Genomic DNA, 24,407 nt, shown 5'->3' with positions numbered 1-24,407 from the left:
TGTGTGCAGGACGATACTGCTCTCAGAATCACTAGCAATGTTCAATAATGCAACTCAACATCGGTGTGTGCAGGCAGCACCATGGGGCTTAAATGAATATTATCTTATTCTGTGACTCTGCCAGGACACCCTGGCACACAATGTAAAAAATAGTAATAAAACGCATCTCGCAGGTAAATTATAGTTAGCTATTGGTTCGTCCATCATTGCTGCTAACTGTGTGCATGCACAATGAAGTCACATTGTATAACCTGTATCCTAACACTACAGAGAGGCTGTATGTAAAACTAGAAACAAGGAAGAGGCTTTAGCTCTAGGGGTGTAAAAGAAAATAGAACCAACATTGCCAGCAAGTTACCAACAAACATGTAATAAATCAAACATCTGATGATTTCACAAGCAACGGCAGTACACATCAGTGAAGAGTATATGGCACATTGGCAGGGGCACAGCAAACTCATTGTGGTACTCATCAGGCACAATGGAAATGTGTCTACAATCTGTGTGCTTGCAGACTGAGGGTAAAAGATCATTGCCACTCCTGATTGGCTCTGAAAAGCAGACAGAATATAAGTCGGGTGCCTGGAAGGAGAATACACTCAAGATATATCCAGCTGTCAGATGAGCACTGAGTCGCTCTGTGTTTTACTGGGTCACAGGCTGCACTCTACAAAACACATAGTAACCAACATATAAAGCCGACCTCTCCAGTTAGAAAACTGGTGGCTGTGTTTGTCCTTCCTCCTGCCATATTAAAAGAGACCCCTTAAGGACCAAACTTCTGGAATAAAATGGAATCATGACATGTCACACATGTCATGTGTCCTTAAGGGGTTAAAGATGCTCACCTGGTTTCTTGCCAGTCCTTCCACCAACAGGTAAAACATTTAGGATTAGATGCAACAACAAACTCTCAGCTAAACCTCCCTCAAAAGTAACAGAATTCTGTGGATCATATTCCAGACAAACTCTGTACACATTCTTTCTAACCTCTCCCCTCCACCTTCCATATATAAAACCAGAGCTAGACAGGGCAGATAAGTGTCCCGTGGTAATAAATTGAATAGCTGTGGAGGGGCAAGAAAGTCCTTCAATGGACACTTTATTTAACCTATTAAAAAAAAATTAATTGTGCATATAGGTCACAGGTCAGACAGGAGTAAGGTCTGCAGGGAAACTAAATCCAATCTCCCCCCTACATCTACTATAACATGTTAGAAGTCGTTCCTTCTGTATGTCTACATATAAATAATTATTTTGGGGCAAAGTTCAAAGTGTGGACCAGTCACCATGGAAATCAAAGGAATGTTTATGCCAAATCCTGCACCTTAAATACTTTAGTGTCGAACGGCCTTTAAACATAGTTTCCATTCCCTTAATTGCATTTTTTTTTAAATCCACTGTAGTGATTATGGTTCTTTTATATGGCATCTAAGTGACGTCAGACGTAATGTGGCTTCTTAACCCCTTAAGGACACATGACATGTGTGTTATGTCATGATTCCCTTTTATTCCAGAAGTTTGGTCCTTAAGGGGTTAATTAAAGCTATGCATTTTTCCCCCAAGGTAAAGGTTTGCCTTCACAGGTAGGGAAGGAATTATAAATGTTTAAGCTTGATGGAGAAAGCCAGGTAAATCGTACAGTATTATTTGTCAGAAACAATTGTTAATGGGAATTAATACAGAGGATGGTTCAAAAACGTTTGAGTTGGTGGCGGCGAGGTCAAAGTACTATAAGCACTGTAAGGAGCAATGTGGATCGATTGGGAGATTGGAGTAAGTCTGAATAGGGGTACTATACTGAAAGTACAAGCAAGTGGGAGAAGATAGAGAGAGGGCAGCATGAGCAGAATAGAGAGACTGATTTGCTGTTATGCATCAAAGGACTTTGCGTGTTAGCAGAGGGATTTAAAACCGAATCCTATATGATAAGGGTAATCAGAACAAACACTGACTAAGGGAACATTTTTAGGAATAGGCAGAGTCAGCAGAATTAAGCAACATGGCAGGAATGATCAGAGAAATACTAAACCCAATAAATTACAGTAGTGAAGGTAGGAGATAATGAGAGTATGAAAGAGTCCAAGAGCAAGAATATGCTAGAAATGGAAGCCTTACAACAACCCAGCATTTGTTACAGATGGCCCGTCACAAGCTTATTAGTGTAACGGTAACAGCTTACAACGTGCTAATTTCCAGAAATTTACTAAAAATGCATATATCAAGCTTTCACATTGTTGGCGTGGGGTGAACAGTATCCTCCAATGCCCAGACCAGTCTCACTGTAAAAACAGATTGAGAATATAGGGAATTAACAGAGGTCAGGTCGGACTTGCATTTCTGTCCCTCGAGGACACGTGAAACAAAGAAAACATTGCTGTGAGTAGAGGACACAAGTCAGATGGGGGAAATGCCCTATTTACACATAACTGGGGAACCGCAATAGGAAAAAGAATGCTTTTACAAATACTTCCAGATCTGCTGATTTTGCATTCTCTGGTCATTTAGCCTATCTGTGACATTGATACTGCACCATTTGGCTCATTAGGCCTAATTTAAACAGCATTGTCCTGCCACCTACCGAGTATGGAAACCAATGGAATGTTCCCCATCATGGCTCCACTTTTAGAAAAAAAAATGCACTTTATATAAAATCCTTTGTGTAGGGCTGCAATTTAATAATTAAAATAATTTCAGTACAGAAGTACACCCGGGCAATGGTAACCACATTGAATAATAACATTTAATATAAAGAGGGCTGTTCATCAGATGGTAGATATGTAGAAACATCTTTACTTGTAGGCGGGGGGTGGTAAAATCAGATAGTTTTATATTTCAGTTAGTTCTCTATGGTCAGGACATATCTGAGTATGGTATTAAATTTCATAATGAGAAGAAGTCATTTTGAACAGAACACCCTCTTCATATAACTGCATTCAGTGTTTTAGAAAACTTACTATTAAAAGGTGAATCACAGGGTCTCCTGTTGATATTGAAGGGACACTGCAGCTTCCTACACAAGCCATAGTGATTACAGCAGTCTTCATTGTTAAAGGTTGGCTGTACTACCTAGCAATGTCAGAAAAGCATAAAAGGTGATATATTTTTTTTTTAATGTAAATTAATTATGTGAAAATAAGTATCTTGTTGGTGGCAACAATATCCAACAGAACATCAAGGTGGAGAGGGGCATCAAAGCACCTCCACAACCTGGGATGATAGTCTGAAGGCATCTCCAGAGCTTCTGTTTTACCTGCTCTCAGCTGACAGGCCCGAAGCAGCTAGAACCATTCCACCTCATCCAGTAAAAAGCCAATGGGTACCACAGTCACATGTCTAGAAGAACTGGAATAATGTCCCTTTAAAATGGAGTATGACAACATTGTGTATATTCTGTAATCACCCACATCCAGCCATCACAAAGTACTGGAAAGAAATATCGTGACAGCTGCATCCTCTGTCTTGGATTTAAGAGTGAAAACAGAGGGGTGGACACTATCAGAGACTGCATGTTTAGGGAAAGTGTGTTGTCTCTGTAATCCAGATTGCTGCCTGCTTCCTGTGTAAGTCTCTCAGCCCGGGCTCGTCCTTCTCACTCGCCCGTTTTGACAGGGCCAGAGAATTTATGTGAATGGTAATCCACACACAGTAGTTTTCCAGCATTCATTTGTGAGTAATGAGCAGACAAGGAATCCTGCTGGTAGCAGCTAATGACTATCGGAAATCATATGGACTGGTAACACAGACAGGGAGCAAGTGGTTTCAAAGCAGAGTAATACAACAAACATGGCTCAGGATATCAAGGAAAACATTGATGTTTTATAAATGACAAAATAGCCGCATTATGGCCTAAAATGTGTCTGGCTTCAATTTAGAAGACACAGAATCTGCAAAGAAGACTGGCTTTATTATTTTCTAATACTCTGCAGTCTAATGCACCATAATCACCACAAACTCCTGTAGTGGCTATGGTGTCACGAGTTCCCTCGTGCCATAAACTAGGTAAGAGTCAAACTGTTGTGGATAGATTAACACTTAGCTGGGCTCTCTGAACACCTGTAGTCTGGCAAATAATCTGTAACCTACCATTATCTAAATAGGTTTTATTCTTTAGCAAGGTCTGTTCGTTTACCAGTGCTGTATCCTGCCAGGCGTCAGGGAAAAATGTCTAGTCACCATGGCGATCTGGCGCCTGGAATTTGTCAAGCTTAGTGTGTTTGTGTGTGTATATATATATATATACACACACACACACACACACACACACACATCTATATACATGTTTAATAACTGCCCCCCCTACTTTTGTCCCTGGACCCTTATGTGCCCCCTCCCAAGTATGAAGCTTGAGAAAGATCCCTTGTTGGATCGAAACGTTGCATTTTTCCAATAAACCTGTTGTTTAAACTGATCCTCGAGTGCCTGGACTACGATTCTTATGCAACTCTTACGGTAGGGGCAGCCAATCCCAGGTCTGGTTGCACCAGGATTTTAATAAGTGTGCACTATTCCTCTTTTTTATTTATATAATAAAATACACTCTTCATCTTGTTGCCAGAAAAGAAATGGTGTATAATGGATTATTAAAAGAATGACAAAATGAACATGGGCTGCCTGCACCTTGACATGGCTGGCTCAGGGACACCGTTTGTCCTAGACTAATCCCTGACTAAGACGTCAACTTACCAGGTTTTACAGCTTCCATAACAGCACGTGAGGCCTTCAGCACAGCTTCGTAAATAGCCCTCTGATCTGCGGTGAACTTCCCATTGGCTGGGAAGGAGCAGGTAATGTCAGAGCTGTAGCAGTAATACTCTCCTCCCATATCAAACAAGCTGCAAGATAAGAAAATGAAGAGAGGTCACCTTTCACCTAGAAACCAGCTTGGATAGCCTTATGCACTAAATTGGGAATTGTGCAGACATTAAATACTAACTGCAGATTGTTGGCCAAAATAGACAAATCTGGCCAATTCCTTAACAATTGCTACTTTCCAATCCCACTATTTCAGCCTAAAAAAATGCAATTACCTGTCAATATTATCAGTTTAGTAAATGACCCAAATAGTTTGAGTGTTGCCAAGGAAACAAATATGCTTTATTATAAAGAAGACTGACCACAAATCACGAAAATCCTTGAATATTTAGAAACTAAATATCAGTCACCACCCCTTCCAATAAATACAAAGATGATTTTTATATATATATATATAGATGTCTGTATTCCTGTTTTCTGCCATTATTTTATACGTCTGATACTAGTTTGATTGTAATTGCCCTTATTTGCTGTAGCAATAATTCTCTCCCTACCAGTTTTCATTACGAAACAATTGTTCATAGATATCATATTATAGAAATCAGGGTTTTGGGGATTTGTGTTGTTGCTGTGTCAAAGGAATTAAGAAACACTTTTGGAACCAATTTTGTATTAACATTTTTTTTTTTTTTTTAAATTGTACTATTATTTCACTTTCTGTTCTAATAAAATACTAATGTGAATTTCTTTCTGGATGGAGAGGAGTGGGATAGGTCTTTGATTTATCTTCTGCTCAATAATAAAATCTGATCCTTGATTATGTTTACGATCCCTCACCCGTTCAAAATACACTTCAGCATCCTATCTGACCGCATCCAAGCTCTGTCCATGGTCTAGAGAGAACCAGATTTTGCCTGCTTTAATGAGATAGTCAGCGTGTTTGCTTTCTCGATAAGACTGATGATTTGTCTGCTTTGTTAATCCAGCTAATCGCTGTGTTTCTGAATGTTTGGTTTTATTCACTGATAAAGAAATAATTTTTCCAAATTCTCCTCATTAACATTTTCATATCTTCATATTGAGCCAAACCTTTTATTTAGGAATAGAGAACAAAAACTCACAATATATAAAAGTGCTGGATGCTATGTCCCATTATTTTATTTCTGCTTTTAAAAAGCAATTTCACTTTCAATATTTGCACATTATGTAATAAGAAAACTCTGCCATCCCTGCATTATTCTATGGAATCGAGTTGAGACAAATGAAGATTTCTTTTAATAGAATTTGATAGCTTGGGTGGGTAAGTAATGCATATTAAAGAATTTAATTGGAGAACCCCCTTCACAAGTCGGTTAAGTAACACTGTGCCCCGAATCCCATTAATCATTATAATTGTGTAAATGCAATCTCTCATTTTCATCCGTTTAACTTTCTGCCAAAGGGTCTGGAATACATTAGAACTAGTCAGCTATTGGTTATATGTGGCTCTCCTGTTGGATTTCAATGTTCACTCTTGTTTCTGTTCATAATGTTGTAATATGTAGCACATTCTGAAGCATTCATTGTGAACAACAGAGCTATCGATGATTAATAGTGAGTTAAATGAATAGTAACATTTTATCTAAAATGGAACTTTATATAACAAATATTACAAAGCTAATTCCATGTAAGAAACATTATAGGTATCACAACCTTGCCATATGATAAGAAGTGAAATAAACAAATGTTGCCATGTGTGTAAACATTAAAGGACCACTATAGGCACCCAGACCACTTCAGCTTAATGAAGTGGTCTGGGTGCCAGGTCCAGCTAGGATTAACCCTGCCTGCTGTAAACATAGCAGATTCAGAGAAACTGCTATGTTTATCTATGGGTTAATCCAGCCTCTAGTGGCTGTCTCATTGACATTGAGGCGCTTCTGCGCTTCTCACTGTGATTTTCACAGTGAGAAGACGCCAGCCTCCATAGGAAAGCATTGAGAATGCTTTCCTATGAGACTGGCTGAATGCGCGCGCATGCGCATTCAGCCGATGGCGGAAGAAGAGGGAGGAGAGTCCCATCGCCGAGGGAGCCCGGCGCTGGAAAAGAGGTAAGAGATTAACCCCTTCCTCCCCCTTCAGTGCCACGGGAGTGGGACCCTGAGGGTGGGGGCACCCTCAGGGTACTATAGTGCCAGGAAAACAAGTTTGTTTTCCTGTCACTATAGTGGTCCTTTAATAAAACCTAACTTAGTTTCTGTACAATTCTGGAAGTATATACTATGCTGAAATGCAATTCAAACATTTACGGATGTCATTTTGCTTCCAGTCAACTACAACAATAATTATTACCTTTTGCATTGAAGGTCATGGAGTACACTTCCCATGATACTCATTATGTTCAAAGTCTTTATCCAAAACTGTTCTATACGAATTGCACTTGTGTAAGGTCTCTGTTGTTCATACATTGGCGATGCCAATTCTGATTTAAAGGAACAATCAGCTTGTTGAAGTGCTCTATGTGTGAACTGATTTTTTTTTGGTTTTTCATTTTACAAAAAGTGCAGATTTCAGTAGAAACAGGCACTTTTAAAAATAAACCTGGTTACGTCCCCTGGCTGTCGATCAGACAACTGGTCTTCACTCAGTGGAGCTAAACTCAAGGGGCAGCAATTGCCCAGAGCACCCACCATGCAAAGACTTCTCATTGAGCTGCATTGGGAAGTCTGTGATTGGACAGTAACAAAGTTTGGATGGGGTCAGGGATCTGCAGCTTTTGCAAGCTGTTTTTGCATATACCCGAATGAAATGCATGTATGATTTAATTGAGGGTATATCTACTAAACAGTAATTTGTGTATTTGTTTTATTTGGGCAGTGAAGTGTCTCTTTAATAGTTGGCGTCAAGAGCAAAAAACAAACAAAACCAACAATTTTTTTTTATGTTTTTCAGTGCAGTGGAGAGCAGTACAATGTGCAATTTTCCAAACTCCTGGAAGAGTTCTTGTTTATGCCAAACACAGGCGCCCATACGGCACTCAAAGGAGGAGTACATACTGCAGTAGGTTTGGACCAGATTCAGAACACGTTGTGGTATATTTTTTCCCCAACACCAAAATGTAATAAATAACCCAGAAAACTAGAACAATACCATCAACTAACCTATAATATTTAAATAAATCCAATACTATAAAATCATAATTATATTAGATTTATACCAAAACTATTAATTCTTATTAGTATTAACAGCTATTCCATGATCTCTGCCTGGATTTACAGTGTCCGAGGACAACGTACAGTTGAATGAACCAGCTGTCATTAGGTGATCTCAATTTATCATCTACTGAGACACTGAAACCAATGGTTAAATAAAGGGATTGTTTGAAAATGAGCCAGCAGTCAGGTCAGGTGAAAGGAACACTATAGTCACCAAAACAACTTTAGTTTATTGAAGCAGTTTTAGTGTATAGATCATGCCACTGATGTTTTACTGCTCAATGCTCGGCCATTTAGGAGTTAAATCACTTTTGTTTCTGTTTATGCAGCCCTATCCCTAACCTCCCCTGGATGTGACGGACACAACCTGCATGAAAAAAAATGGTTTGATCTTCAATCAGGTGTTAACTGACTTTAGATGTGATCTCCTGCTCTGTAAATTGAACTGTAATCTCACACAGGAGGCTCCTGCAAGGTCTGGCATGCTAATAACAGGGGTATGATCTAGATTTAAAACGGCTTCATTAAGATTAAAGCGGCACTGTCATGGCACAATCCTCTACATTTAATTTCCGATGCCTCTACATCCCCCATTTCACCTTTTTTGTTTACATCTTTATTTCTTCTCTAGATCTCTCTCTTAGGTGTCGCTATCTTAGTGTTACCAGATGAATGCCCTGCGGGACACATCATCTGCCCAAACTAGTAGGGAGTTGTGCTCCACGCCACTTCCTAAATCCCCTCATGCCACCCCTCTCATTCTATGGGGATCCATATTAGCATAAGAGAGGTATGCTATGCTGCAAATAGGGGTATGTTTACTGGGGAAAAAAGAAGACACCCCCCGATCCAAGTAAAGGGGAACCTGACGCAGGTCCCCATGCCCCAATGGGGCACCTGTTAAAATAAATAGGGGGTGGGGAATAAGCGGCGTGTGGGGGGCGCTAAGTAAAAAAGAGGGGGGCCTATTGTCCTCTCCAGCCCCAACCTATTAGCGGCAGGTGGGGATTCCAAGTAATAATTAAGGGTCCTAATGTCCCCACCTATTGGTGGTGGTGAGGGCACCCTAAGTGATAAATATTGTCCCCCCTATACCCCCTAAATGATAATGGGGGCCTAGTATCTCCCACCCATTGACAGTGGGTTGGGGGGGGCCTAAGTGATAATGTCCTCCCAGCCCCCACCCATTAGCGGCCATGGGCGAATTGTAAAAAACAAAATAAAAAAAATCCCCCTTCCCCCAGTGACTAGGGGTTGTAATCTTGATATTTACAGATTTAGGTTTGCACACAAGACCTTGCGGTAAAAGGCACTCTATATGTTAAAAGATCATTCTCAGGGAAAGATGCAAACAGCAGCTAATAGCCAGTGCCATCAACCGAAAACCCTCCACACGTGTTCATGTTAGGATTCTTCTTATCATATACAGCCGAAGGGGGCGCTTTATCATCATTCACACTAGTGAGTGGGTGGGTAATATGGCACCACCATTCCCAAATTATGGTCCTGGAGCTGGCACTTTTTCTAAGTTATCTGACCCAGCATTCCTTATCTTCAAGGGGTCTTGGTGAGGTCAGTGAATTTTGTATAAAAAATTTCAGCTTGAATATACATAAATATATAACAAACAAAAAAACAATATATTTATGCATCGGCCATAATCAAATAGCAAACCTACTACTTACATGGTTATTCTTTATACTCTTACTAGAAGCAAAATAAAATCCAAACTGCAAAACGTGTTTACAGCTGTGATTGTAAAGATCTGTTCGAGAATTCTGCCAGATCAGCTATTTTCACCCGGAATTTTACCATTCATATTTCACTGCATTACAACGCGGAGTACAATGAATAAATCTCTTCATTTTCCTTCAAGAGCATCTAAAAACATTATCCAGTCCAAGGGTCGTATTGCACTCCGGTAACCAAGCGGGGTCACTATCATTATTTGAGCCCCATGGAAGGGACTCGCAGACCATTATAATTGTCCAAAGTCAGAATCAGATACATAATTAAGGCTTAATGCCGAAACGTTTTATATGATTTTGTTTATCTGAACCTTAATAAATTATCACTTTTTGAACCACACTGTGCAGCCTGTGGATTCTGAATTTGAACAATTAATTACCACGTGGAATTAGATTAGAATGAAAAACGCCTGTTAATAGCCATCTATAGCTCAATTTTCTACAAAGCAAAGGGAGAAGTGATAAGATAAATACAGAATATTGATTTCCATCACACTGTACTTAAGTCACGGGGTAATGGGAGACGATATATCAGCCTCATCATGCCATGTTAAAATAAAATACTCTGCAAACTGTGAGGATATTTCTAGTAGGTGAGAAGCTATAGTCTGGGCCTGAATTAATAAAATGTGTCAGAGGGTGCAAGGTCCCACCCCCAGCACAATCCCCAGGCAATCCATCACATGATCACGCTCCTATCTACAGACTCCATACAGGCCAAGTGAGGGACTACAGTATGTGTTAAACATCTGCCTCAGAAAAACTGATAAAAAAAGGTTTTTAGAAAATTTAAAGGAACCCTAGCCGACCAATCATCTATATTCCATTATTGCCAAGGGACTGACATAGTATAGGGTTTGCAAGTTCTACATTGAAGTCTGTTTTCCAGGCGTGCCTGCAATCACGATATCAGGTACCTGCTGGGGCAATTTTAGAATCTGACCTCTGGTGTGTTACATCCATTTTTTCGTGACTGAACCCGTTCATTTTCCAAATCTGTTATTTCAGGAGAAGGATGTATGATGGCAGCAGTTTACCCAAAAAATTGTGTGGAAAGAATAGAAATATTGGGAAGCTAAGATATGTATTTATAGAAATATATATAATATACATATACGTGTGATCAGAAACAATTCTGAGGAATTAAGAAGGGACAAGCAGTTACTAATTATGTATGAAAACATTTTAGACAGAAGATACCGTACCACAAGGAGTTATGAAATACATTAAACAGAGCACAGGGTTCCATTCTACAGAGTAGCACAAGAGCCTAGTGTAAACTTCCCATCATCGTATAATACTGCAACACCTGAATTGATGGTTACAGTTAGGTAGAACTGGAGCACCTTGGAAAATGACTCTCCTCGACGATGTTAGATCTCCACATTTAACCAGCTATTAGAGGAATCCAAAATAGAGGTTGCATACGGTGTCTGGGATGTGTCACATGATCACTGCAAATAATTTTAGTCATGCCACACGATAAAGTCCATCCAAAGAAAGTACAGAATAACATGGAAAACAGACCATGCAATTCGAAGCCCTTGCGGCTGATCTTTATATAGGTGAGACTGAGACTCCATTAATGGAAAGAATTAGTGAACACAGATCCAACATACGAATTGTGCACGGAGATGGTTCCTCGGGTAAACCGGTGACAAGACGCTTCCTGAAAATGAAAAATCTAGATGGTGGCTTTAGCACTATAGGGTCAGGAATACAAGTGAGTGTTCATGACCCTATAGTGTTCCTTTAAATGCACAGATATGCTTATGGCCTTGAGGAAAGTTCCAAGTAGGAACTGAAATGTTGACATTTTGCAAACATAATATGTAAATAAAGGAAATTTTGATTTGGAAGGAGTGTGCAGGCTCATCACGATTGTATACATACATATACAGCAGAAAATGTTTTCAGGGCGATACTTAGCACACTGACAAAAACACTAATCACCTGACACTGTGTTATGTGCGTTAGCCAATACCTAACAATACAAATTATACACCTAAATATCAAATTACTGACATATAGTTAGAACTTCATTTTGGAAGTGAAAAGTCACATTAGAATCGTAAAACGAAATTCCACAACATTTCTGCATAAGTGAATGTATTAGGTTACAGGTCAGATTCCCTATTTGGATATATAGTTCATGCTTCATTGCAGGGATTCTAGGAAGGGTCCCCGCTACAAAAAATAAATAAATCATCTTTATTATAGGAAAAGGAAATATTTACAGTTTGGACATGTCAGGATTATCCTTAAAACCTCTCTGATTTTATCCCCGTGTACATCCTCTTCATGACAGAGACACAGTTACCAAGCGCTGTTTGATTCAATAAGGAATTCTGAAGGAGCGCTAGTTCTGAGCCAACCAACTAAACTGCATATTGTGGAGAATACAAGAGGAACTGACATTGTTAGACCAAAGTAGCCGACCAGGAAAGATAGCCAAGCTGGTGAATTTTTCCAGTTTGGTATGTTGTCCTAAATGTCAATTCTCCACAATTCCCAGCTTAATAAAGATAAATTATGGAGATATGCTAAAACATTCTAGGTTTATTCTAATGGTTTTAGCAGCTTCTTGGATCTCACCTGATGCACCTACGGTGGCATTGTGTCCATCTAAACTTTCTTATGTTTAAGTTAGACTGAGCGGAGATCTCCCAACACAAGGAGCGGGAGCTGTTCCCATGTTATAAATGCTGGGACCCCAACAGTCACTCCCTACATTCCCGGCATAAGACCCTTATCTACAATACTTAGCAATGTATTCATTGGTTTTCTGTACACAATATGCTTTGTAGACTTTTAATTTGATTTGAATGCTCTGCTTCTTGTTTAGTAGATATTACTGGCTTTACCATACGTATAATATAAATATTGCTCTAATTATCTGTCGAGTATTGAATATTATTCAAGTTATATGTTAAGATCTATTTATTTATTTATTTATTCCAAATGCCGTATGCTATAGGGTGCTCTGAATTGTAACCCAAACACCCACCATATTACCTAAAAAAATAAAGACACGAGAAGACCCACTAAAGCTTTTCCTGATAAAATGCAGAAAGAAATTTAGATATTCACTATAGCAAAATGAATGAAATATAAATGATATACTGTGAATTTTGCTTTATTTCATACACAATTGTAGGATGTTTACAAAAGGGGAATGTTATTCTACCTCAATGTGGAAAAGAACAAGACATCAAATTTAATTCTCAAACGGTTTATGTAATAGCAATCTTTAAAGTGTTACTCCAATCATTATAACCACATGCTGTAGTGGTTATGGTGCCAGCAGCACCCTGGCCCAGTTCCCCTGTAACAAGGCAAACAGTTTAGCAATGGTTTCCGATGACACGTCAATCACCATTTATTGGCTGAGAGTGTCATCTGACTGCTTTCAGCCAATAAAATAAATCCTGTGCAGTGAAAGCTGATATCACACTATATTTCCTGGCTGGCTGACAACACCCCAATGACCACATGGGGTTAAATTTTGTATATGATGCACTGCACATACAGACTCCAGGCACCATGACCACTTCAAATCAAGGAGTCAGGGAGCTTGAATTAATTATTTAATTAATCAAACAGTTTCTTACAGCATAGCGGTTACATTAAGAAGTTACGATTGACCTACACAGTTGCTAACACTGTACACGTGAAATTCTATTCTCTGTAAAGTGACTGTTGCAGTCTGGTACATTCTTTATGCTTTTAGATAGTTCTAAATAACTTATTCAGTGCACGATGATTGTAAAATAGCCAATATATATAATTGGATAAGGAATGGAAAATAAATCAATAACTTGTAACCCAGCCAGCGTGTCGTTAATAGGATTCCTATGTTTCATGTGATGTCCATTCTCTTTGATCTACTAAACCCATTTCTATTGTCTGTTCAGTCAATCCTTCAATTGCACAAATCAAATAAACACAAATGTCACAATTCATGGAAATCCTGCATTTGCCGAGTGTGTCTTATTTGTATCATACAAAAAATAACAGTAAAACACACATACCACACCAAGCCATAGCACATTAACGTGCTGACAATCTCTTGCAGTACAATGAATACCTATTCCAAGACTGCCCTCTTGTGGACAAACTGACAAAGTGAAAAAAAACAGGACATTTTAAATGCAGATAGCAGACAAAGAGTTACATAGTTGCTTGTTGAAGTATGTTATCTGTGGGTAAAATAAGCTTATTGTAATGTGTTATCCCTGAGAATATTAAAAGAATCTAATGAAACTTCCCAGTGGATGTAAAGTGTTCCTAAATAACGTACACACAGTGTGGAAGCCAAGAACCCACCGGAATGTATCGGACTATGGACTATCTGTAAAAAGGTTTTCTATGATGCTCTGAGTTGCACAATTTGAACAGAACCACAGAACTGGGTTAACAAAAAAAACCAAAAAAAACACTTTGGATGTTTCTTTAATACGATTTACATATCGACCCTAAATCTGCAAGCTCACGTTGGGTCAATTTAAAGCAATGCATTATTGCACCTGTGGTGGGAATGCCAAGCCATCATGCCATACTGGGATCATATCTATTCGGAAATAAAGGCGATACTAGGAGATGACATTGAATGGTCCCGAGAACTGGCCCTGCTACACCTCTCAATCTATTCCCAGATATAAGAGATCGATTCTACGCCACTTGCTGAATGCCGCCAAATCCCTAATATCAACCTATTGGACGAGCACGGATGTTCCTACAACGGAGGAATGGCTTCATAGGGTTCGAGACATACAGGCGGCGGAGGCACTGCGGGCATCCCTGGCGGGACGATCGGCGAGACACGCGGACACGTGGCAACCCTGGTTCTCCTACCAGGCGGGCAGATAGGGGGCACATTACACACAAGTCAAGGGACGGGGAGTTCGCCTGACATCACCGAACCCATTTCCCTTTTATTGGCCAGGATTCACTAATGGGATACACTACTGCGGGAAGAAACACAACCCAGGGAAATATGCATTTAGATGCCTACTCGTACCCTGCTTAGGGCCCGTATGCACACGCACGATAGGCGACCGACGTTACGGCTTCGCATAGCCCTGTCCGAGGCTTACACAACCGACCAACACATACCATAACTCCATCACGGGGTGCGGGATACACCACACCGCACGGACAAACAAACAAACGGGTGTCCTACATTTGGAGAGGAGGGCACGACACAACCTATTAGTCCGGATCCCAAAGGCCCTCAAATATGAAAGATAGTGACAAAGACAGGACCCACACCACATCCCCCGGCACGCACGCTGTGAACCACCGCTACAGAACCGGACATACACCTAGACGTCACACTCCTGCGCACCGCTCGTTTCGCTCAAGCATGTGAGTGCGGACTCCTGGGAAGGACCCTTTAATCTATGCATACCCCTCTCTTACTTCTCTCTTTCTACTACTCCCACCCCCCTCCCTTTTACATTCCCCTATAACCTGAAAACATAAGCAACATGTATGATAACTGGAAGCGATACAAGTCTGTCTATGTATAAATGTTCGGACATGGGACACGGAACGTGTACCACATGCATATGTTAGGTAACGGCTGAAATCTGATCACCGTCGCAACGCTAGAATGCGGTATCTACGCGAACGAATTGCACACCAGATGGGCTTTCTGCCGCACTGCTTACGTATTAATATCCAGTGGTAGATACCATACAATGTATCATCATGACGAATTCCATATGTCATAACCGATTGCATTATTTCTCGAAGAGGCCTGCGAGCCTCATTATATGTTTCTTATCTTTCTTCCCACCAATAAAATAAGATTTGCAAAAAAAATATAACATTTATGGGAATGAATACAATATGAGCTGTCTCCGGTACCTGGGACATATTCTCACAGTTCATTCAAGTGTTAATTATTGGAAATTAAAATATAATTTCACATTAAAATAGCTAAACATGAAGAATTCTGCCAATTTGCCTTAAAACGTGATATTTCACTTTGAATTCCAGATGATTCACACTTTGCTAAATAACTAGCCATCAAACCAAACTCGCGTCTAAATAACTGGATTCACTGGCTGACTAGGCCGGCAATGGATACAGTGTTATAATTATGATCAGACAGATAACATACATCTAGCTGGAGTCCCTAAGGCAATACAATAAGCAGATAATATTACAGCTTGTCTCATTCTCTTCCTTCAACCTATGAGCTTGGGAATGAGGAGTAAAAAGAAGAGGCGTTCCCAGCACCCTCGCTGCATCTGAAAAAATCCCAGGGTTTCCTCAATATTTTCTGAGAACGTGTTCTCTGCTCGTTCTTTATTAGTTAAATACTGTGCTGACTGACAGCGTACACAGCCAATCGTCCCATTTAGAAATTACTATGACAATTGCAGTCTCTCTACAATCTATACCTTTTCCTTTTGGATTTTATGCCATATCTCGATTTGTCACATTTACCAATACATTCCTACAATAAAACCAGTTATTAAAATGACATAAAATAAATTAACAGTATAGGGTCAGGAACACAAAAATTTATTCCTGACCCTATAGTGTTAAAACCATCATCCACCCCACCCCGCGTCCCTTAATACAGTAACAGCTTACTTGTCTTACAAGTCTGCAGCTGCTGCCTATGTCTCCTTATCCCCTTATCTGCCTGCTTGGTTGACATCATGAGAAGTGATAGCCTGAGTGGATCACAATGCTTTTCCCTAGGATAGGCTGAGACTGTCAAGGAGGCAGATTAGGGACAGAGCCAGTACAAGCCAAACACAGCATCTCCTCATAGAGATGCATTGAATTCAATTGAATCGATGCATCTCTATGAGGAAAGTTCATTGTCTCTATGAGGTAGTTCATTGTCTGTATGCAGAGGGTGGAGACACTGGATGGCAGTACTGCACAGTGTGCAGCACTGACCCAGGATGCACCTCTAGCAGCCATCTGAGGAGTGGCCAGTAGAGCTGTTACTAGGCTATAATGTAAACACTGCATTTTCTCTGAAAAGACAGAGTTTACGGCAAAAAGCCTAAAGGGAATGATTCTACTCACCAGAACAAATGCAATAAGCTGTAGTTGTTCTGGTGACTATAGTGTCACTTTAACAATACATACTTTTAAATGCTCTATTGTTTTTTAATGCTTTTTCCATTGCAGGAAGGTGTATATACGAGTGTAATATCAGTGAATGAAGGTGTGTATTTATGTTGAGATTCAATTTGTGAAAAGTCAGTGTGTGTAAAGGTTAATGTATGGTGTCAATACAGGTCAATTGTGGTGTACAGGTTATAGGGTGAAGTGACATGATAACTTCACTCCAGCATGGTATCCTTCATTGAAACGCTACTAAAAACCAATTATTTAAAATCTGTGACCCAAAGGGCTAGGGTGCTGTAGTGTGGGTCTATATTCCTTGCAATTTCTGTTCTCAAGGCGGGCTTTTTCCAAGCTTCGTTTTGAGATATGTAGATAATTCACAACAGTAAAGTTTGAATTTGCAGTGGGAAGATTTATTGTGTTTGTCTCTCACCACCATGTATTTGGTACTTAGCTATATGCTAACTGAAAGACTTCCACTCCTAGACCAAAACCAGCACGATGCCGACGAAACCAATTGTATTAAAACTGTAGTCCATGGTTGGTTTCTGGTCAATGGTGATGATGGATCACAAGCCGTGCTTTAGTTTAAAAAGCCGTGTTTAAAACAGAACGATATTGCTAAAGGTATCAGCAAAAAACGCAGGGCAAAGTCTGAAAAATTATGACTATAATGCTGATTTGCATGTCAATCTAGGAACCACTGTAAAAACATGATTTCAAGTCCTACTTGATCATATGCAGCGCGTGTGTGTGTGTTCCACATGCCAGCATGTTTTACATATTACATTTATTTATTTAGATAAAATATATTTGTTATTATATTCAAATATATTCAATATACGTTCCTATAAATATTTGCAGTTGCATTTACATTTAAATATACTCCATGACTCCAATATATATTTCCATATGAATTCCAGTAGGTTTCGGCTTATGCAGAGTGTGCGCCTGTTTGCCAGCACATCGAATATGAAACAAAGCAGTGATGATACAGGACCGATATGCAGATTTAATATCAGCCACATCATATATAGAAATGTGAAGCGTGAAGGAGTAAGCGTCTTTTTTACACATAGTTATTCAGTCACACACAAATGTACCATTAAAATAATCTTCAAGTGTTGCACTTTGCAATTGGTTCCAAATCCTAACACAGAGACGTCATCGGATTATCGATACTGGCCAGTTCCTATTTGCATCTAAACACTGAGTCTTCACCAAGTAAAAGGCACAGTAAGATGGGTTCAGATCAGGTAATTATCGCAGCCTGTCAAGAATGTTGAAGGCAAAGTATGAAATGTGGCATTCTATATCCTGGCAAGGCATGTAACATACCTCTCTGTCTATTATAAAAACAATTCTGCTGAATTTAACAATTGATGTGCTTCAAGCCACCTTAAAGTGCAACAAACATACTGGCTTCATGGTTGTTACATGCCAAATGTAGTCCTTAATGGAACACTAAGCACAGGAACCAGTCCAGCTTAATGTAGTGGCTCTAGTATAAAGTCACTGTTTTTCTGAAAATTGGCAGTGTTTACATTGCTTGCTAGGAACACCTCTTATAGCTTTCACTCAGACAGCAACTACAGGGTATATCGTCTTTATACAACTGACATTTGGTGTCTTCATACACCTCTATGAGGAGACGCTGATTTGCGCAGCATGGTGATTGCTGCTCATGTCCACAATCCCTCTAATGCTTCAATATCGGGATAAATAATTTAAAAGGTTTTTCTAACAATATTGAATCATTTGGAAAGCATATTAAATCAAGGCCAATGCTTGAAGGGCCAATGGCAAAGCAAACTACTAAATATGTCATTGATTGGTAACAAAATAATTAGATGTCAGAGTGTAGAATTTCTAGGCAGGTTGGAGAACATGCAGAGTGTAGAATGTCTAGGCAGGGTGGAGAACATGCAGAGTGTAGAATGTCTAGGCAGGTTGGAGAACATGCAGAATATAGAATGTCTAGGCAGGGTGGAGAACATGCAGAATATAGAATGTCTAGGCAGGTTGGAGAACATGCAGAGTGTAGAATTTCTAGGCAGGTTGGAGAACATGCAGAGTGTAGAATGTCTAGGCAGGTTGGAGAACATGCAGAGTGTAGAATGTCTAGGTAGGTTGGAGAACATGCAGAGTGTAGAATGTCTAGGCAGGGTGGAGAACATGCAGAGTGTAGAATATCTAGGCAGGGTGGAGAACGTGCAGAGTATAGAATGTCTAGGCAGGTTGGAGAACATGCAGAGTGTAGAATGTCTAGGCAGGTTGGAGAACATGCAGAGTGTAGAATGTCTAGGTAGGTTGGAGAACATGCAGAGTGTAGAATGTCTAGGCAGGTTGGAGAACATGCAGAGTGTAGAATGTCTAGGTAGGTTGGAGAACATGCAGAGTGTAGAATGTCTAGGCAGGGTGGAGAACATGCAGAGTGTAGAATATCTAGGCAGGGTGGAGAACGTGCAGAGTATAGAATGTCTAGGCAGGGTGGAGAATATGCAGAGTATAGAAACTTTCTATATATTTGTAAGTATGAACTGAATGATAAGTATGACATTTATAATTATTATTACAGATACCGACAGACTGACATATATTATTTAATTTAACTTAGCATCTCACTAAGCAGGCAATCTCTCCAGACATGTATAGTGATACAGATTTAATAGTGCATTTTTTAGCAGTGATCCAAAGACAATTAAGAGAAAGCACTGCCAGAGATTTAATGTTAAGAGATGTGCTGCTTAGTGACAACAGAACATTGTGAAAGTCAATGTCACTACAGGTTTCAGTGTGACCCATGATGCCAAGATACTGTCTTAGAAAATGTCATGCAGACCAGATGTCCTCGATATGAGAAAACCAAATGCTCTTCTTAGCTTTTACTCCAGGACACAAGGGCATGGAGAGGCACTAATGAATATACATTGGATATCTACCCAAAACGGCCAAGACAAGAGATAGAACGGGGAGAAAAATCTGGGCTCAGAATCAAGTTTTATGTATTTTGCCTGTGATAATAAATCTGACTTATCAATCACAACCGACACACAAATAACTTATGGTTTACAAAATATACAATGAGAAACGGGTTATAGATTGAGTGAGCGAGCATGGAGCAAATTATAAAGGAGAACATGGAAGAATGAGAGGGAGTGTATAGAGTGTGGATGAGGGGATAAGTAATTTATGGAACAAGAGCAGTGTTTTGCACAGGAGAATGCTGGGATGTGAGAGGGCGTGGTGGTGGGATTGGGATCCACAGATGGAGGGAGTATCGAAGAGGGGGCATGCTCCAAGGGAGGGAGAAGGTGAGAAATGCACCAGAAAGAGGGAAGTCAGACTCATGGTGGAGAGTGGAAGATGTCTCCTTCAGGATTGTTCTACCCTAACGGAGAGAGGAAGGATTTGCCCAAAAGGAGGGAGGTACGGAGGATATGCACCCATAAGTGACTAGAAGTTACCTTTTAAGTTTTGGCTGCTATACATAAGGTAAAGTGTTCCTAACTTTTCATTAAGAATTTTATGAAAACAAGAGCGCTCTGGAAATAAAATAAAATGATATTGAGACCCAGGGAGCAATATAGAAGCAGATTAGATAAAGTTTAGTGTTGGTGACAGAGTACTTTAATCTTTTTTATTGAGGGTGAAGGTTCCTTAGTTCTGTGGCAGCTGCCTAATTGTTTCAATTCACTTATACCTCACCGTTCTACAATTTCTGGTTACTAACCAATAACTGGAATACTACTACACAGTTTGCAACAAAACTTAAGAAGTGTGGTTCATTTGCATTTGCAAGCAAGTAGCAAAAAAAAAAAAAAAAAATCCGATAATTAAATGATATATAAATATATATTCTAAATGAAACAAAATTGACCCGGGTTCCATGTTGGAAGCTTACATCGCAATGCACACATTCAAATAAAAGTTTTCAGTAATCTCATTACAGGCTGCAGGCTCCGCCGCCTGCCAAAAATAGCTGGCTCATTGCAAATAAAGGCCTTTTCCAAGCACATTTGTCAAAAGCAATAAAAAGTCTGTGACCCGCTGCTTGCAACACAAAGCAGCAAACAATGACGCCCTCCGAACACTGTGCGGCTTCACTAACATTTTCATAAACTGTAAATACATCGAGTCATCGTACTGACTGGGATAACGCAGCTGCCGGGGACTACATTTCCCACAATCCTGTGCCATTCAATAAAGCTAAATCCTGAATAGGTTCAATGCTAGAGATTGTCCACAATGGCCAGAGCTTTGTGCACATAATGTGATTGAAGCTTATTTTCTGAGAGAACACAATCCATTTCAATAAACCAGCTGGAATATAGGATCCTACTCGCACACGTAAATCATGGAGCTCTATATGTTTTCTATATGATTGCGCTCTCCAGCTTTAATCTTCTCTATGAACAATTTCAAGCAGGACATGGTCTGTAGGTAATGTCAGAGCTGTATGTCAGGACAGGGAGGACAGTTTTCCTCAATGGGATTTCTGCCATTACCTTGAATAAGAGGTTTGATTTGATATCACTAGCGGTTACGGATTTATTCTGTGATTGACAAAGGGATGGAGGCAGGGGCGTTGCTAGGAAGGGATACACGGGGCTAGAGCCCAAAGTGGGGTTCTGAGAGGCCCCAGGTCTAATGTTTGTGCCCTCTTATTGAAGGCTCGTAGTCCGCTGTAATACTGACAGAGAAATAACATCATCCAATTATATCATTTGTGACCCTATCTGAAGTTAAAGGGCTTCTCCAAGCCTTTTTCACAGTGAATAGAATAATGCCCTGTTCTCATTATTGTAGATTTCCCCACTAGAAAAACACTCATAGAGCATTTTAAAATGAAGTTTTACTCACATTAAACCTCATCTGGTTTATGTCTAGATTTGAGGGAGGAGTTCTACCACCTAGAAACACCACTAGATGGCAGTATTTACATGGATAAGTTCAGACATTTCAAAGCAATGACTGCAAGCATGTTGAAAACACTAGTAGTGTGATGACATGGTTAACGATAAAAGCAACTCTCGCTAATTCAAGGCATTATCAAAGTCACCAGGCAACATCATCATTTAACATGGCAAGTCTTTAAAAAGCCTGTCCTAAAACAGAGCATAGGCAACATTGGGAGATAACAAAATACAAAATAGTGTTCTGTTATAAACCCCAAATTATTTACATTTCAATATCTTACTATAGATCCAGAAACGTGGTGACAATGACTGCCCTTGCTTCCCCCATGTAGCTGGTTAAACCTTTGCCAACAGTTTGACTTAATCCCTCTTTTAACCTAGAGATTTACAACCCGATGAAGAATTCTTACGCGGGAAAAGATTTGCCAGGGCTGGCACCAACTCCTTCAGTAGGACTGGAAACATACAAGTCTTCAGCATTTGTTGAGCTATGACTCGCCGAATGCTTATCTAGCTGTAGGGTTGCATGCTGCCGATCATTGCCACAAGCAGTGAGCGTTAGACACACAGGTTGGTTTGTTCACTAAATCTGTGTGTGTCTAATGCACACTGTACGTGGCAAGGATTTAATTAAAATTGATTAAGATTTCAAATTTGCTGGAACTATTTTCCAGCTCGGACATGTTGTCCTCAAAACATTGTCCAGAAATTTACAAATAAGTAAAACTTTCAGACAAAGGTAACTTGCTGCAGGCAATACAAAACCAGGTTGGAAAAGGCAAAGCAATAATGTAGTCTGTGTATACCAATGTTGCACTGGAGGGACTAAGAGATCTACTTAGGGATAAACCTAGTTGAGTAGCATTGTGTATTACTGCACGGCACATTCTGTGATACATACAACATGTCAGAAAACAGAATATACACTTCAAACAATGAAAACACTCAGTGGGATTTTCACATTACACCCAATTAATTCATCAGTGTTAACACAATACTGATCATGGCCAGTCTGTGTTTCATCCTGACAGTTGGAGCCACAAACCGACAGCTTTTGATGTGAAATCAAACTAGTGTTCTGTGGATACAACGTATAATTTAGCATTCAAACTAGCTTTTAAAATGTAAATGTAAGTGACTAACGCATGCTGTTGTATTGTCCATTTTTGTTATTAATACTACATTCATTACATTTACAACCATGTCATAAACAAATGCATGTAATCCATTCATGTTGTGTGGTGATGGCTGAGATATGATGGGGACCTGGAAAAGGTTCCATTATCCATGATGGTGCTCCCTCCCACCACACTCTTTATAGAGTTAATGTAGCATTATAATAGTAAGTAACAATGCTTACCACATGTCCCCATCTCGGATAGTCCTCTCATTGGGAGCCCCGGCGTGACCATAATGCAGAATTGAGGAGTTGTTACCACTGATAAAAGAAAAGAATATATATATCAAAACCAATTGATTTAGAAACAAAAGATGTATATAAATAAAAGAAAATATAATAATGTGATTTCCTTAAATGGCAGTATAAAGGTTTATGGACAGAGAAATAAAGTTGTTATTAAAGACTAAGGATTCATAAAAGGATTCACTATAGTGTCAGGAAACCAAACCCGTTTTCCTGACAGTATCCTCGGAGGACCCTCAACCTCAAGGTCCCGCTCCCGTGGCACTGAAGGGGTTAAAACCCCTTCAGCAGCTTACCTTAATCCAGCGCCAGGCTCCCTCAGCGCTGGTGACCTCTCCTCCCCCGCCAACGCCACTTCCCGAGTGGAGCGGAATGCGCATGCGCGCATTCTAACAGTCCATAGGAAGGCATTTCTCAATGCTTTCCTATGGACGTTCTGCACGCTGGATGCAAATTTTGCATCCAGCGTCACAGAAGCACTTCTAGCGGCTGTCAGGAAGTCAGGCACCCAGACCACTTCATTGAGCTGAAGTGGTCTGGGTGACTATAGTGTTCCTTTAACCCCTTAAGGACCAAACTTCTGGAATAAAAGGGAATCATGACATGTCACACATGTCATGTGTCCTCAAGGGGTTAAAGAGTGGAGTGTCAATAATTCAAAGTCAATATATTTTAGACCAAAAACCCAAATTGGAAAAATTCTCCAACCTTACTATATTTTCGTTTTGGCCTAAAATGTAAAATTGAGCAATGTTGACAGAGCTGTGGGGATTAGGCACAAGCAAATGCACATATTCCCCAGTGATTCAAGCCTCTTACTGCAATTCATGTTGTTTCAAACAACTTCCTGAAACATCAACACAAGAACTGTTCGTCGGGAGCTTCATAAAAACAGCTTTTTCTTCACGAGCAGCAACAAACAAACATAAGAACACCATGCAGAGACGCAAGCTTTGCCTGGAGTGGTGTAAATCCTTCAGTTTTTGGACTTTAGAGCAGCAAATAGACCATATCTGAAGTGACACATGATGCTCTACCATTGGGCAGGCTGACTGAAGATTCGGAGTTTGGAGGAATTCGAGCTGCCTGACTGGGCGATACCAACTGTAAAGCTCTTTGATCAGTGATTTAGTTATTCACAATGACAGGACATTGAGTGATGATGCATTCTAGAGCATACAGCACTGTGGCAACAGCTTGGGAACGTCTCCCCCCGCCCCCCCCCCCCCCTTATTCTGCATGAGAATGCCCTGCAAGCATTGCATGTGTT

General features: G+C 40.0%; 1 protein-coding gene across 1 annotated transcript in view; it reads right to left on the bottom strand.

Annotated features, from left to right (window-relative positions):
- The window catches only part of PEPD (peptidase D), a 154,418-nt gene that overhangs the window by 12,369 nt on the left and 117,642 nt on the right, over positions 1-24,407 (bottom strand). The window contains exons 11-12 of the mRNA XM_063437660.1: positions 23,075-23,152; positions 4,687-4,835 (exon numbers count right to left, since the gene is read on the bottom strand). Of these exons, the coding sequence (XP_063293730.1) occupies positions 4,687-4,835; positions 23,075-23,152 (227 nt within the window). The remainder of the gene's footprint in view (positions 1-4,686; positions 4,836-23,074; positions 23,153-24,407) is intronic.

Source organism: Pelobates fuscus, chromosome 12 (genome assembly GCF_036172605.1).
Source record: "Pelobates fuscus isolate aPelFus1 chromosome 12, aPelFus1.pri, whole genome shotgun sequence".
Lineage (NCBI taxonomy): Eukaryota > Metazoa > Chordata > Amphibia > Anura > Pelobatidae > Pelobates > Pelobates fuscus.
Note: the sequence above shows the minus strand (reverse complement) of the source record. Positions and strands in the feature narration are given on the sequence as shown.